General features: G+C 44.7%; 1 protein-coding gene across 3 annotated transcripts in view; it reads right to left on the reverse strand.

The window, feature by feature from the left end:
* Nucleotides 1-5,210: 5,210 nt before the first annotated feature.
* PSD3 (pleckstrin and Sec7 domain containing 3) overlaps nucleotides 5,211-17,199 on the reverse strand; it is a 112,740-nt gene continuing 100,751 nt past the window's right edge. For all 3 annotated transcript variants that reach the window (XM_048291696.1, XM_048291698.1, XM_048291699.1), the window contains one exon: nucleotides 5,211-11,081. In XM_048291696.1, the coding sequence (XP_048147653.1) occupies nucleotides 10,869-11,081 (213 nt within the window). In that variant the 3' untranslated portion in view covers nucleotides 5,211-10,868. The remainder of the gene's footprint in view (nucleotides 11,082-17,199) is intronic.

A 17,199-nucleotide genomic window follows, 5' to 3' on the forward strand; every position in this document is an offset into this window, starting at 1 on the left:
GCCCTTTCAGTCTTCCTCGATAATTATATTCTGTACTTGAACTGAAAACGGACAACGAAGAGAATATAAATGCATCTGTCTTTCACTTTGCACCTGTTCTGTCATTTTGTTCTAGCTTATTGCATTGTGAGTAACGTGACGTGACTAATGATTCCAGGTAGAAAAATCACCAGAAAATGTTCAGCGTTGACTCTGTCAGCTAGGAAGAAAAAATAAGAAAAGATGTGGTGAGCAGTACTGACATTAACATTCAGACACAATTCAAACATTCATTTGGGCTTAGAGGAGGCATTTAATACATCTTTTTAAAATACTCCCATCCATCCTTACCAGCACTTTGTTTAGTCTTTTCATTAAAGACATATTAATCCAGAAGCATGCATTGGAATCAAAAATCCCAAGTGATTTGAAGCAACCAGGCTGGAACAACAATGAAAAAATCTGATAGCCCAAGGCATAGTGTGAAAAAACAAACAAACACAGAACTACCTCAGGTGTGAAAGTCTTTACCATTCATCTAAAGGCAGCACACTGAAGAAAAATATAAAGAAACAATCACCTCAAGATAGTCAAACATTCACAGAAATCTTAGTAAGAAACATGTCTTCTTTACTATTGTCTCCAAGCACAAGCTCCTAGCCCTGTTGTGAAGTTTGGGCATGCCCTACATGTATTGGACACATTCTCTCCATTTGCCTTGTGACTCACTCTCCACACAGTGTACTAACTTCCCATGTTGAACTTTGTACAACCAAAGAACTACAAGCACAAGGCTGTTTGTTGTACCAACTATTTCTCGGTATTTTGGATAGCTGTAGTTTCTTAACCACTCCCACCTTTGCCTTTTTGCACTCCATCATTTTCTTTAGTGTCTGACTCTTCTGCCTTTCGTGGGTCCTTCTTCCCATCCACCATGTCAGCAGCAATTCCCAGCCTCAACAATTTTGAGATCAATTCCCAATCATTTCTGAACGGCTGTTTGCTGCAGCCTCTTCTGGCCCATGTGCTGGTAAACCCATTTTAAATCAGTTAATTCTCTTCTTGCTGTCTCTTCACAGCAAGCAGTGGTAGCTCTGCAGGCTACACACCCTGAAACAGCTGGAATGGATACCACCTGTTTTATAGGTGCAGAAGGAAGAGAGCTCCAGCTGCCCTCACACAGGACTAATGTGCACACAATGCCACTGGTTCCATGGGTTAGCCCAACCACAGGTCAGATCCAGACTGTAAGGCAGACAGTACATGTATGTACACAGCTAAGGAAAACCTTGAAACTACTTAGACTGCCAGGAGTCAGAAGCAGGACTGTCAGCCACTGTAAAGCCACCTTCATGTTCCTACTTGTAGAACAACTGTCAGGGCTCAAATAAAAAACATTCAGCTGCAGAACATGAAATACATTTGGTTTATTTCTTTCTAAAGTTTGTACATATACATATATCATTATACATATGTGAGATCCTTCAATAGGGTTGCTTGAGTTCAATGACATAAAAATTATTGGAAAGCTTGCAGGCTCACTGTTGCCCGTAAGCAACATTTATTCCAACTTATAAAAACACAGAGGAACAGAGTTATAGTCAGGAACATGGACACAAGAGAAGTCTACTTTATATCTCACAGTTTCAATACATCAAAGGCAAATTATTTGTCTGTATACTGTAGGCTTACTTTATCAGCAATGATAAAATAGAGGAAAATATTTATGTACAGTCACCTCAAGTGAAAAATAAAGCAATGTAAACTTAAATTCCAAAATATTATTTTAAATGATATAACAATATCCCCAAAAGTCCTTCTTCCAAGGGGAAGAGGACTGATTAAGTGCCTTCATTTATCAGGAAATGATCATTCTAGTACCAGATACATGAAGCAGAATAAGGGAGGGCATCCTGTGATACCTGTAGAAAAGAGTGACAACTCTGCTTCAGGAAAGCATCTCTGTGTAAGCAAGTGTATGTTTGAGTCCTTATGGACATCAGCAGCGCATGGAAAAATCTCCCATGAACCAGGGCTTGACTTAAGTCAGCACAGCTCTGACTCCAACCACCCAGTATGCTTTTCTGGCCATGCCTACTCCCAGGGACAAAACAGGGTGTCCTGGTGGTAGGACAGCATCAAACCTGAGATGATGACCTCCTCAAGAGTCAGAACAGCAAGTTCCATGCTGCTGGAAAAGATTTAATGGCTACCTCAATGTTGTTGCTTCACAGCAGACCAAGAAGTTACCGCAAAGCAGTGAGACTGGGACTGTGTCTCTACTATGTTACATGAAAAACACTCCAGCAATTCAGTGATGAGAGTAAACTGAATTCAAGGTTACCAGAAAGAAGGTTCCTACACATCACAAAAGCGATAGGAGACCACCCAGAGGAAAGGTCTTGCAAGGACTGCTGTCAAGCCCTGTAAGGTTAGTTCTGCACACAAGAGATGTATAAGGTGTATGTACACGCATGTGCAAAATGTTTTACTGCACTACCACTGCTGAGAATTATGCTTCCCATATGGCTACCAAGCAACATTGTCTGAAAATTCAGTCCTCTGTCTCAGCCTAAGGGAAAACAACATAGCAACAGTTCAGGTGGAGGGTAAATGACACTTCTTAACTGTGACTCTACAACTGACCGTACTCAGCCACATCTTCCCATCACCATGGGGGGGCAGGAAAGCCAAGGGGCGAAGCCCAATACCTGAGAAAGGATTACAGGACTACAGCTTGCCCAAAGCAAGGTGATGGGGTGTTCCCCTTCATTTCATTCTGAGCAGTTCACTTGCGTCTCGGTTCTGTACGACACAATCACTCTGGCTGTGGTCCAGTGAAGCGCAAAGGCATAGTTTCACTGAAGTTGCTCAAGTGCTTCAAGCTAACTGCATGATAAACAGTTTTATGACTCCAGCTAAGAATCACACCCTCAGGCTTTGCTCTCTCTTTCCAAGAATAATGCAGATCACACTACTGTTGCCCTGACTAGAGCGCAATAGGAAAACCCACTGGGTTTCCCTATGTCATTTTACTCAGACCAGCAACTTGTTAAAAGGTTGTTTAATGCTCCCAAGGGAAACCTTGGGATGCCCAAGAGAGATATTTCAGTCCTGCTGCTCTTTTCCCTGCTGATGAGCCACTCTTCAGGAAATCTGTACGTTGCAGAAAAAAAAACCCCTCACTACTGCTGTACGGCTGTATCTGCAGGAGACATCACAGGCACCTGTCCTTCTTGGACACTTTGGACATGATGTCCCTTTGCTGAATTTTCACAGAGCAAGGTCAACATTTTCAGAAGTAAAGCTGTGTATTAGATCCCCAGAGCATGATTTTCAGAAGAAGTCAGCGTGGATGCTCCTGGTACAGGCACCAGCTGACATAAACAGGGAGAAAGTCAGCCCAGTGTTAAGCTAGCAGAAAATCCCACCCACTAACTCTTGCTTAGACTCTCAAGTATATGTCTTGCTTTCAACATGCAGAACAACAGGCAGCCCCTGGTGGACAACACATGAAGATCAAGGCAGCTCAAAGGATACCTTAAATCTGCAAAGCTCTGATAGCTGTTTAACCTCATTTGAGAACAATCAGAACAACAAGCAACCTAACAATGTTTGCGGCTGCTGAAGTGCTTTGACCAAAATAAGCCTCAGAAAAGAACAGCAGGCTTTGCAATGCTGAGCCACAGAAGCCATACTATACTTAGGAAATACATACAGACATCTATAGGCATCACTTAAACATGTTCACCAGGTAATCTAAGCCTCAGAGTGTACCTCACACAGAGAGTAGTGACTTAAAGGTTTTTAAACAGCCAAAAAACTCTGTCCTTTTAGCCAAATTATAATTCTAGACTCAAATAAGAGGACACAGTTGTCATGAATATGTACAAATTTAAAAAAAAACCCAACCACAACCCACCCCTGCTCTCATCCTACAGTCTTTCAGAATTTGACAGCTCTGAGCATGAGGTCTTTGTCAGAGTGTGAGTTAAGACTTATATTACCAATAGAGTTTGCCCTGTGCAGTGACACAGACTCGATAGCATTGGTCTCCCTTTTCCCAGCAAGAGGCTAAGGTGAGTTGGAGGATTTCATGTGATACAAGTCTCCATGGCAGCTTAGCTAGCTGCTCTGTCACTACACTATAATACTCACTTGGCCCAAGCTGAAACCTGGCCTGTCTAGACAAAATGTATCTTCTTGTCCTGGTCTCATTTAGATGAAATTACAGACAGGACCACTGCTATAGAGTGGCAACATAAACAGTGGCTTATGTCGGAGAAAAATCCTGCCCTTGCAGCTTGTAGCACTTTCAGTGCTTGCATTGCTAGGTGTGTGCCTTTACTGGTCCAAATAAACCTCTGGCCTGTACCCCAGCTGGTTCCTGGCCCAGATTTAAAAGCACAGGCCATGGGAAGTCCCTCACTGTTTAAACATTTATAATTTTTATGAAATAATTAAGTGTTCAAAGGCAGGGAAGAGATAATGCTTTGGGGATTAGCCTAAATTTGCTCCTTCTGACTACAAGGGCAAAGTCAGGCCATTGGTGCAGGCTTTGGGAAAGTTCTTGCTTGCATTTGGTAAACGAAGGGCTCTAATAAATAACAAAAACCCAACCTTAATGCAGCTAACAAAATGCATGAGCAAGGGACATTCTCTCAGGCAAGGCTGGGCCTGCCTCCTTTCAGTGTTCAACTGGATGCTGCTATCAGCAGAGCAGATACTCCCAGGTGGCATTCAGACTTTTTCCAAGGACCTGTCCTCCTTGCTCCCATGCAAACCAGTCTCCTCACAAAAAGACTGCGGTACCCCTGGATAAGGGTGCTGCTGTCACAAGGGGGAAAAGCAGCAGGTGGTAGGGACAGTTCCTCAAGCAGCACAGACTAGAGGGAAACCTATGCGGAGAGGAGAGGAGAGGAGAGGAGAGGAGAGGAGAGGAGAGGAGAGGAGAGGAGAGGAGAGGAGAGGAGAGGAGAGGAGAGGAGAGGAGAGGAGAGGAGAGGAGAGGAGAGGAGAGGAGAGGAGAGGAGAGGAGAGGAGAGGAGAGGAGAGGAGAGGAGAGGAGAGGAGAGGAGAGGAGAGGAGAGGCATTCTGCTTCTATGTGCACTAAAAATATCCTTTAAAAGGCACAAGCTGCAGACTAGCTCTTTCTGAGACAGCTTCTACGGTTCATCCCTCTAGGCAGCCTAGATACCAGATGTTGAGAACACATGCTGGGGAGCAATGATTGTGCTCTGGTGAAAAATGTGGACTTCTTAACTGCCCCCTCAGAGCAGATGTGACATCCCAGAGCCTGGGGAGAGCAATACTGGAGAAAATTTAAACAAACAGCAAGATGAAAGATTGCTTGACATAAGATGTGTATGCTGCCTTTGCCCCTGCAGAAGCAGCAAGCATTTCCAACAACCTGGATACTAGAAGAGTAGGAATGTTTCAAGTGTCTGGTCTGAGTGTGGGAGGGGGAGCTTTGCATCCCTGCAGCATATGACTAGAGGATCACGGCAGTCTAAAACTTGGTCTCGCACCTCCTAGCTATAACTGTGGCTGGAAACACAGGCTACTGACAAGCAGAGTGAAAAAGCTGTTCACAGGGTTATCCATTCAATGCAGCACTGCTTCAGAGCAGGTTTTCTCAATGCAAGATGGGAGAATCAAATTTTCTGGATTTCTGCAAGCATGGAAGGAAACAGACCTGTTATACAGAAGCAGCTGAGGTGCCAAGATGACAGACAAGAGCAGCTTGACAGAAAAGGAGGAGGAGCTGTCAGACTAACTGCAATAAGACCAAAATTCATTTAGAAATGGAGAATGCAAACACAGTAAGCAGTATGCCATCTGCAGAGAAAAGCCTTTCCCACTTTCAAGGAGAACATTGTCATGCAATGCCTCCAAAAAGCCTGATGATAACCCTGTCATCTCTGACCTTCTCCGCTGCCATAATCACCTCCTCACCGAATGGCCTGCTCTAGTCAAGCAAGAACCTCATTTCCCCACTGGAGAAAAGCAAGAATTTTGGCTTTTTCAAGCCAGAAGAGCAACCAGCGTTGTTACCCAAAGGCACTGGAGCTGTGAAAAGTCACTGAACAATTCCAGTCTCTGGAGGTCTGCTAGGCCAAACTCCTCCCCAAAGCAGGGCTGTGCTGAGCACTGCTCCCTAGGAAAGCCCCTTAACATAGACAGACCGCAACCTGGGAGCAGGCAGGATCAGAGGGCAAGTATTTTAGTGATGAGCTGTTACTAACCATTAGAAAGTTTCTGGTAACCATTTACAAGTGACTGGCTACAGATGAAAAACTCTCTGGGTCGGCAACACAGCTGAACAGCATTCCCACACAACTGTGCTGCATTAATCACTCTGCTGGCTGACTTATCTCTCTACATCAATTGAAGACACAACATAAATACTGGATTTAGAAGCTGTAGGCATGTTCACTGGTTCATGCGTAATTTATCTGCAAGATGCACACAAACACACAGTCAGTCCAGGGAGTCTCTTTCACAGACGCTAATCAACAAAAACCATCTCAACCAGTCCCCTGCATCCTGCTGACTCATAGAGGAGAGTGTGGTTTTGGCTTCAGGAGAGTATCTCACCTGCTTTGCTTGCTGAGTGGGGAGAGGGGAAGGCAATTTTCCCCTTCTCCATCAGCTCTCTGCTGTCAGGTGCAGATCAGTGAGGCCCTTTCCTGTCTCTTCTTCCTTAGCTGGGGATAGTAGATGGTTCAGGTCCTGCAGGGTGTGCAAACCAGCAATACTTCAGAGCAGGGTGGGTCCCTCTAGAACCACTGTCTGCGCATTAAGAAAGGGGAAGCAAGGAGGTGTTGGCCCCAATCCTGCTCCCCTCTTTGCATCCCCACTCTCTACATGCAGGCAGAGGCTTTGCCTGAGCGATGATAGCACACTGGAGCAGGGAGGGTGACAGGGAAGGATGACACCTCCCTGCATCACCAATGCAAAGGCTCTCTTGCACACATGCTCATGGCAGCCAGCCAGTAACTCCTGCTTGCACTGAGCACACCCAGCAAGCTGCAGGCTGCTCCAGCAATTTGCAGCTCAAGTCCCAGGCTGCAAACAGAGCTCCTGAGTCTCTGCGGTCAAGCACTGATTCCTCCTAAAGGCAAACATTTCAGCAAAGAAGGGAAGAGTGCAGGGTACCATACAAAGCTACCTGGTCAGACTCTCAATGGTGCTACTCAAGGAGATGCACCACTTAGACCTCCTGAGAACCTGCCCCACCCTTTATAGTATCATTAGGAGGAAAAGTCAAATTACAGTACTGATTGGTAGATGATCCTCTTCCCAAGGGAGGGAAGGAGTCTAAGATTTTCACAAGATCACAAATTTTTTTTTCATCTCCAAAGTGTGCATTTCTACATGGGTGCCTGGGATGCTTATAAATTGTAAAGTAACAGAGGAAAATGGCATTAATTAAAACTGGAGCAGAAACTATAAATTCTGGGTAAACTAATCAGCATGCCTCAGCAGTCTCAGCAAGAGTGCTCTAAGCTCAACAAATGTTTAATGACAAAAAAAGGCAGTGAGAAACTGCATTTGATACACCCAGATGAGACCTAAAAAAAATACCCTAATCTGTTTACAAGTATATATGGAAATAGGTAATAAATAATGAAAAAAAATATCTTTTTTGCAGTTCACTTTTTGATTTTTCCTATTGCTTCAAATCATCTTTTTTGCAATGACTTTGAAGAGGAATGATCCAGTTTCTGTGTCAAAGCTGGAAAATGCATTTAACAGGAATAATTTCTTTTTGAGCTCAGCAATTTAACTGGAATTTTCAGCAACCAAAATATTTTAAAAGCCAGGGAAGACGGAAGTTAAATGTCACCTCTTTGCCTTTTGAAGCACTGCACTCCATAACCACAAGAGGTTTGCCAAGCATGTTCTAGCCTGCCTTCAAAAAGATCTAGTCAAGCCAAACCTGACAGCCAAGCAGGGTCATTTACAGATCTGCACCTTTTTTGGGTTTTGTTTCTGCTGCATGTATCCTATTGTCATAAAAGACTGTACTGGTTCTGGCCAGGACAGGGTTACATTTTGCAGTAGCCAGGCAGGGGCATGGCTTGGACCTGAAAGTTATTCTACACCACCTCATGTCATTTTCCAGGAACAGGGGAAGATGTCCCTTCTGGGTCAGGGTATTGGAAAGTGAGAGGTTGGGTATTGTTGGGCTCTGTGTGGTGAGTGTTCTCGTACACTCTGTTATTAATACTGTTGCTGTCATCGTTCATTTTCTTATCTCATTACCGTTTCCAGTAAATTGTTCCTATCTCAGCCTGTGATCTTTGCCTTTTATGCCTCCAATTCTCCTCTCCAGCCCACTGCAAGGATGGGGAGGGGGAGGAGGGAGCTTGCAGGCAAGGACCATGTGGTTTGGACAGTCTCAGGGGGAACACTAAATTGGGGAATACCACCACTTAATCGTAAGAGACAGGTCAAGTTTTCTTCCCAAATGTGCATTCAGCGTTCTCCAGTTGAATTTCTTCTCTCTGTTCTGCTTGTTCATCTTCAACCTCCAAAGCATGGCAAACAGCTGCAGGGATCTATCTTTGTTTCTGCTCCATGAGCTGTTCATCTTCCACTCTAAATTACTCCAAACAATCCCTCTCAATGAGCACTAGCATGCATCCCTACACTGAGTCTCCCCACACAACAAGCTGCACCACATCACTTTGGCTCCAGCAGCAGAAGGCATCTCTCTTCTTCAGGAAGAGGACTAAATGTTAACTCCACCTTAGTAGGAATGCACAACTTCTAAAGCCCCAGCACTTGGAAGCGCTGCCAATTTCTATTCAGGACTCTGCAGCTTTTAGCAACGTTGCCAAGGTTAGGAGCCAACCTTCTGACTTCTAGCACAGAGCGACCACTCTCAGTGGCAGATGCCAGATGGATGCGCATTCCAACACCACTCGTGAAAACAGTCTCATTGATTTTGCCGCCAGGCTGCAGCTGCAAGGATCAATTTGCTCCAAAACCTCACATCTGAGAGTGCAACATCTTTGTTAACAGCCAACAGACAGCACAACATCAGGAAAGCTGTTGCATGGTGGTACTCGGTGGGGGAGGCAAGTCATGTGGTGCCTGTTAAGGGTCTTTTCTCTTTGATCACTCTCAGTTCTAACCACTGGACTGGCAGCCCAATAAGCTAGATGAATTGACTTGGACCCTTGGGAAGCCTGACAGAGCACACATCCACTCAGGTGGCAATTTTTTTGATGTGTGGCCCTTTGACTACTTGGGCTAAAAACACCAGTGCATTTCTAAACAGTCCTTGCATTGATCTTGACATTTCTATATGCATTAAGAATTGTATTCATCAAGAAGGCTATCCTGTGCCAGGCACAATAGAAAGAACAGCAAGAAACAATTTTCAACTGGCCCTCAACATTATCTCCCCCAAGGTGCTCTATGGGAAAGGCCAGTTTGGTTGTACAACTCCATATATGGGAAGGGCAACACAAAGTGGGAGAGACCTGTCCAAGCTCACCCTGTGGGCCAGTATCAAAGCCGAGACTAAAACTCAGGTAACAGGTTAGGTAACAGGAAAGCCAGCACTCTCTGCAGACCCATGACACTGAGCCATGACAAGAGGGGCTGGGAAATTTATTTCTATGTCATCTTTCTGCTCTCTGTGCCTGAAAACTGCTGGCCACCCCAAGGGTCTATGGCACAAACAGCGGGCTTTCAGGTGGGAAAAGATCTACCCGTAGTGGTCTCTCCCCGTCCTGTGCTCCCTTAGAAAGCCTGGCACAGGGTATGCAGAAACTGTGAGGAGGCACCAGCCTCTTCCACCTATATGTGAGCTAAAGAAGGAAAATGGAGAACTGAGGAGAATCCCTTTCTGAAGAAAAAAGGCAAAGTGCTTTGTCACTATGAGAGGAATTGAAAGCGGCTCTTTGTGCACACCAACAAGGAAACCCCTGGAAGGGGAAGCAACAGGACACAATATATCATAAGGCTCTATATAGCAGCTAAGTGAGAGCGTATAGTTAAAAACTACACAGAGGCCCCTTGTCTTTAATATATATAATTAATATATAATGCTAATGGCTGACATCTACAGCAGCCTTCTCTGCAAATAAATGTGAAGCCCAGATAGCCATTCCAACTGGGTAATCCCTAATCTTCCTAACTGCAGAGACAGCATGGGTTTGGATGCCTTCCAGCCTGCAAACTCAGGAGAAGGCTCTCTGCTTGGAAGGAAGCAAACAAATTATTCCAATGCCGTCATCCCAGCATTGCCAGAGGTTTCCAGGTTTCTATCCTTCGCACTCGTGTGTCCAGGGTCAATGCAGTAACAATAAGCAACAGTGACTATTTACTGTACCACCTGCTGCTAAGTACCAGTACAAACATGCCCCACATTGTCAGGAAACTAGTGTTCCCAGCACCTTAGCCTCTATCAGCCTTCTGCAGCTGCATGTTTGCACAGCTTTTCTCACAGCTACAGCTCACATTCACAGCACTGCAGCACTTGTCCAGTTATTTTTCCCACCCACCACGTAAATAAAGTGACAAGTGACTTGAGAGATGAAAGCCACATGCCGATGGGAGGAGATAAATGGGGAAGGGACAGAATAAACGTCACAGCGCTCTACCCCTTCCCCAGCTCCTTTAGAAACAGAACAACACAAAGAAGTCCCGATGCTTCAACTGCTAAATGATAAATTAACAAAGCAAAGCAAAGCAGGAGCAAAGACATCTCCCACAATCTGCACAGAAACAGCAAAATATACAATAGAAAATGTCACTAACACCCCATTCAGGCAGATGCACTTATTTTTTGTGAATGACAGGTTATTAAATGAAAAAATTTTGACCACCGGTACTTTGCTGCATGGCTGTTCCCCTAGTTGTCATTTCCACCTTAAGTGACCTTCTGCTTAATGCTGGGTGTTTCTGGTCTGTAGTCCTTCCTCTCCGACACATTGCGTTTCACCTTGGCACTAACTGGAGACTCCTGATTCAAAGAAGGACTTGAGTGGGATTTCTTCAGTCCTGGCGCATCATTCTCTCCTCCGCTCAGCAGCTCCTTCACCCCTTCTTTCAGGAGGCCAACATAAATCTCATAGCGGTTTTTCTGGGAAATGAAAAGAAAGGCCCAAATCAGTCTGGAAGAAATTCTGCAGGAGCACTTGAGAGATCACCTGAGTAACTTAATGCTTTCTGCTGGCCTTGAAAGCCAGGAGCCCAATATGTATGCGAACAATGGTGCCTAATGTGGATATGAACAGCAGACTGAGTCCTGGGATGCTGTGTAATTAGAGGCACTCAGTTCTGCAGCACACAAATTCCAATGCTCTGCTGAGTGGTGGCTCCCGTTCCAAATAATACCACCGAATGAAAGCTTGCTACCTTAGTCATGCTGAGACCTAAGCTGTGCTCATACATACTGACATCTTATGTGCTCAGGCAGGCATGGAGATAAAGTTCACTAAACTAAGGGACAACAAAAATCCTGCTCTGGTTGTCTACAGCTCTCCTGTGCAACCCGCCACTCCCACCAGCAGGTCCTGCTTTTCCAGCTTTTCTTATCCACAGTGGAGAAACCAAAGCAGGGTCTAACTTCAGACTGTACCAGCATGGCCACCACTAGGCCCCTGAGAGAATCTTCTGAAAGGCCAGACCTTGACAAAAAGGAGCAGATGAGAGGGCTATGACAGCAGCATGGCATGTTGCCCTGCTAGGTCACTCACAGGGAATGATGAAGGTTGCTGTCTGTATTTTTCAAACGGAAAAAGTTCCCTTTACTGTGGCCCATGCCCACTTGTTCTATTCCTTGTCTGCACTTTTCCCTCTCCAACAGGAAGATTTTGCTCTGTTTGCCACAATTGCATCATTCACCAAGAAACAACTTGGCAAGGAAGAAAATGAGGGTACGGTAACAGAAGAATCCTGCAGGGTCTCAAAAACAGATGTTGGGGCAGGAGGTCCTGAGAACAGAGCAATCCACTTCACAGGATTTATTTAATAACCTGCCCCTGATATATCCACTAAAGATATGGTGCAGGCATTGTAATTAGAGATGTCAGTGTGCTGGGGGTGAGGGAAGGTGGATATAAACATCCGTACTGATTGTTAATTTATATTTCAAAGTGGCAAAACAGCAGCCAAACTATTATGCTCCTGAAAGAGGAAAAAGTATTTAAATTTTTTTTCTGTTTTCTAATAATATAATAAAGTTCTAAGAAAAACATTTATTTTAGGGCAGGAAGTCAAAAAGCTTGGTAATCACTTTGAAGCGTGGAATATAAAGGGGGGAAAAACAAGAAGAGAACGTGACTGGCTTTTGAGAGTCCTTTGAATAAACAAACCCTCATAGAGGAGAATCATAACAGAATCCACCTACAAATTAAATAAGTAAGCATTCCTATGACTTCCATATCTGGAGCTGCAGCTCCACAATGTGAGAGACAAACACATGAAGCAGGTAAGATGTGTCATTTAATAAAAATGGAAATGGAGAAACAGCAAGAAGAACCCTGATGATGATGCACTGAGCTGATGGATGATTCATCACAAAATGAACCAGACACTTCTGCAAAAGGCCAGCCAGTGCTCTTAGCTTGGCAACAGCATCATAGCATAAAATTGAGAGGGGGACTTTACTGCCGTATGGATTTCTGCTTTATACTGGTCCAGTAAACACCACCAGAGTCTCAAGACTCGGCAATCAGAACGGAAATCTAGGACCTACATGTGTACAATTGGCCATGTTTCCCTGGCCTTTGTGAGCCCTTGGTTTCTATTACAATTAATCAGTGCATTTCTACTTAGATTTCAAGCACAACAAATTTGGTCGTTCAGTGACCTGACATTTGAAGTTAGGTAAAAGCTGGTAGAAATTTTGCCTTCAAAGAAATTAATTTGGAAATTTCTGTCAAGAAATAAAACCACAGAAGTTGAAACCATTCAAAAGCTTCTGCAACATTATCTCTGAAGAATGAATGCACATACTAAAGAAGGATGAGGTAGCCACACACCAGTGTTCTGGCTTCACCTCTCATCTGACAGCACTCAGAAGATCTTTCTCTAACTATAAATTTTCTGCAACTAGCAACAATTTTTTTTACAGTCTGATGCAGTACCTCCTCAGAGAGCAGGCAATGAGAACTGTTTCTTCTCTGGTGTGTATAAGCAAAGACACCATCAAAAAGAAATGCTACTGGCTGCATACCTGAACAAGGACCTCCTGGTTCACCTCCCCTCCATCTCATTTGTCTTTCATCAGGAACAAGAATGAAGGGATCACCAGTGTACGAACAGAAAGGAATTGTAAGGACCTACAGAAAAGGAAAATGGCTTCTTCCTTCCTAATGATATTATGCTGCTACCTTAGGGACTCACAGGCTCTTTTGGTTTGTTTCTCAAGATGTATCAACATGGCCTTTTGCACACAGACACCAGGTTTGGCCTGAAGTCTCAGTCTGAAAGAGACAGCTACAAAATCCTACCTCACCTCTCACCATCTCCATCCAACCCTGACAGGACATTATTCTAAAGGCAAGGTTTCCATTCACAAAGTTTCCATTCACAATTTTCATACAGCTCAACATTTCGGTTTGGTTTGGGTTTTTTTACTGCCTCACAGAATAATACAATAAACTGAGTTGGAAGGGGCCCACAGGGATCATCCAGTCCAATTCCTGGCCCTGCACAGCATCATCCCCAAGAGTCACACCATGTGGCTGAGAGCATTGTCCAAATGCCTCTTGAGCTCTGTCAGGCTGGTCCTATGACCACTTCCCTGGGGAGCCTGTTCCAGTGCCCAGCCACCCTCTGGGTGAAGAACCTTTTCCTAATACCCAGCCTAAACCTTCCCCGACACAGCTTCAGGCCATTCCCATGGGTCATCACAGACAGATCAGTGCCTGCCCCTCCTCTTCTCCTCACAAGAAAGTTGTAGACTGCAATGAGGTCTCCTTCAGTCTCCTCCAGGCTGAACAAACCAAGGGACTTCAGATGCTCCTCATATGGGCCTGCCCTTAAGGCCCTTCACAATCTTCACTGCCCTCCTTCAGGAGCTTTTGGGCTTTATATCTTTCTGATACTTAGGGGTCCAGAACTGCCCCCAGCCCTTGAAGTGAGGTCACCCCAGTGCAGAGCAGAGCAGGACAATCCCCTCCCTTGCCTGGCTGGCAATGCTGTGCTTGATGCCCCCCAGTTCACAGTTGGCCCTCCTGGCTGCCAGGGCACTGCTGACTCATGTTCAACTTGCCCTTGACCACGACTCCTTGACCAGGTCCCTTTCCACTGTCAGTGGAAACTGCTATCCACTGTCTCATTCCCAGGCTGTCCATACAAGCCACGTTGCCCCAACCTAGATGCAGTATCCAGCACTTGCCCTTGTTAAACTTCATACAGGTGGTGACTTCCCAGTCCTGTAACTTGTAAAGGTCTCTTTGCAGGGCCTCCTTGCCTTCAAGGGAGTAAACAGCTTCCTCCAGTTCTGTATTATCTGCAAACTTGCCTAGTATCCCTTCCATTCCCGTGTCCAAGTCATTTATGAAGATCTTGAAGAGCACAGGGCCTCAGGTGGAGCCCTGTGGAATCCCACCAGTGACAGGTCACCAGTCTCATGTCACCCCATTCACTGTAACCCTCTGTGCTCGACCCCTGAGCCAGCTGCTCACCCATCACAGGATGTCTTTATCCGTCTGTGGACTGGACATTTTCTCCAGAAGAGTCCTGGGAGAGACAGCATTGAAAGCTTTATGAAATCAAAAAATATAGTAATAACTGACTTCCCCTGATCAGCTAGGTGGGTTACCCTCTCATAAAAGTAAATTTGGTTGGACAAGCAGGACTTTCCTCTCATGAAGCTGTGCTGGCTGTGACGATGGCTGCAATGTCCTCCAGATGTTTTTCAATACCTCCCAGAATAATTTTCTCCGTAACTTTACCAGGCACTGAAGTGAGATTGACAGACATGTAGTTTCTAGTGTCATCCTTTTTGCCCTTCTCGAAAATTGGGAAAACACTAGGCAGTTTCCAGACAACTGGGATCTCTTCAGACTGTTCAAACATCATTGAGAGAAGTTTTGCAATGACATCAGACAGCTCTTTGAGGTTTCTTGGATGAATCTCAATAGGTCCCATATATTTGTAGGGATCCAGCTGGCGCAGCTGATCCCACACAACTTCAAGGTTAACCAGGACCTGAACATTCTCACAGTCTTGGTCCTCCAGCTCAGGGCACTGACATCCCCCGGTCTGTCATCCATGAGGATGAAGACAGAGGCAAAGACTGCATTAAACACCTCTGCCTTGTCCATGCCCCTGTTTGCGAGATGACCATCTTCATCCTGTAACAAGCTGATGTTATTCCTACACTGCCTTTTGCTATTAATATATTTTAAAAAACTCTTCTTATTGTCCCCCACAGTTCCGGCCAGCTGCAACTCCAATTGAAATTTGGCCACGTGAATTTTCTTGCTACAGTGGTGAGCAGCATCTCTGTATTCCTCCCATGTCACCTGACCTTGCTTTCACTCAGCATACACCTTCCTTTTTTTGCCTTAGCTCCGGAAGAAGATCCCAATTAGCCTTCTGCCTCATCTGTTTGACTTCTAGCATTTTGGAATTGCCTCTTCTCATGGCCCTTGGAAGGGTGTCTTGATAGCTCAACATGGCCTGTGAAATCTGTGCTAAATGTGAAGGTAACACAGCATTGCACACCAGCACTTTGAATTACCATTTCTCACACATAAGTGAAGCTGTTGCCACAATGTGCCTGCTTAGATAAGCATTCCTGCAGAGCTGATCACTTATCTGAACTGCACAGCTCAAATGCTCTTTGAGACTCTCACTAGTGAAGATGACACCTTTTGCTTCCTGGGCTACACTGGTTCTGATTTGTACTGAGGTACCTGAGGAATATCTCAAAAGATCACCATGTTAACACTGACAGGAAACAGAAAAAAACCCCACAACAATCTACTCCCCCATCAATCTTCCTAAAAACATCTAATACTCCAGCCTACATTTCATCCTAACTCACCAAGCTTCTAAAAGTGATAGAAAATAAACTTTATGTCAAGAACCCAAAGCTAAGAAACTCGTTGATCTTCCAAGTTTTACAAGATCCCCTCCAGAGAGAAAGTGTGTGGCTTACTCTGTGCATCTGAGTGCTCTGTTTCAAAACTGACACTGTGCCATTGATGACAACCCTTTGATCTCAATTGTTCAGCCAAACCACCTCACTGTCAACCTCCTAATCCACTTCATCAGCAATGTCAGCATTCTTGCCAAAGTGAAAAACCAACAACATCCACTGCTATCCCCTCAGCCATCACACCAAACATCTTATCCTAAAAGACTATCATGTTGGTCAGGTAATGATTCCTCCTTCACGGAGCCATGTTGATTGACTGCTATGGAAAAGTGAAACTCAACACAGTGGTTACAACCTTCTGCAAAAGCAAAAGTATGCAATGAGTTAAGTCCAGGAATAAAAAGAGTCCCTCTAACAGAAACTGATAGCATGGGGCAGAAGGCTTACTTCAGTTCTGGAGGTTTGTGCTCTGTTGCCTCCAGCATCAGCTCTGGAGGTCTCATCTGTCTTATCTGCTCTTCTGCTTTTTCAGACTACATATTTTCCTTGCCAGGCAATGCCTATTTAGAGTAGGATCCTTTCAGACCCAAGGCAACACTGACTCGCAGTCCTGGGGGAAAAAGCTCAAAGGTGTAGTCATAACAAGTACCAGACATCTGCTGGGTTGCCGATTCATTCCCACATAGTCCTACAATGTGGCAGACACCATTATGGATAAAAGCTGATGTCAGATACTCAAAACAATCTCCTAATGCATCTGCCTAAGCTGCACCACTCAATCCTGTGATTTTTAATTCTACTCTTTTCCTTCTCATCCTGACATCCATCTCAGTGGTATACAACACAAATGGCTCTGATGAGGCAGCCATGCCTATGACAATAATTTTAGCCTATCAGTTCTTTCAGAACTTACCAGTGGAAGACAATTACCATGATCTGCATTACTGCAGAATGTAATCATTCTCTAGAGACTTGAGGTTTCAGTACACTAGGCAACAGTTTTACAACACGAGACAACTTCATGCATGAAGATCTTATAATCTCTTCAAATAGATACATCAGGAAGGACAGGGGTCTCGTTTCTATCCTCCATGTTACAGACTAGGAGCTAAATTCAGAGCTAAGGAAGTTCTCATCAGAAAGA

Source organism: Corvus hawaiiensis, chromosome Z (assembly GCF_020740725.1).
Source record: "Corvus hawaiiensis isolate bCorHaw1 chromosome Z, bCorHaw1.pri.cur, whole genome shotgun sequence".
Lineage (NCBI taxonomy): Eukaryota > Metazoa > Chordata > Aves > Passeriformes > Corvidae > Corvus > Corvus hawaiiensis.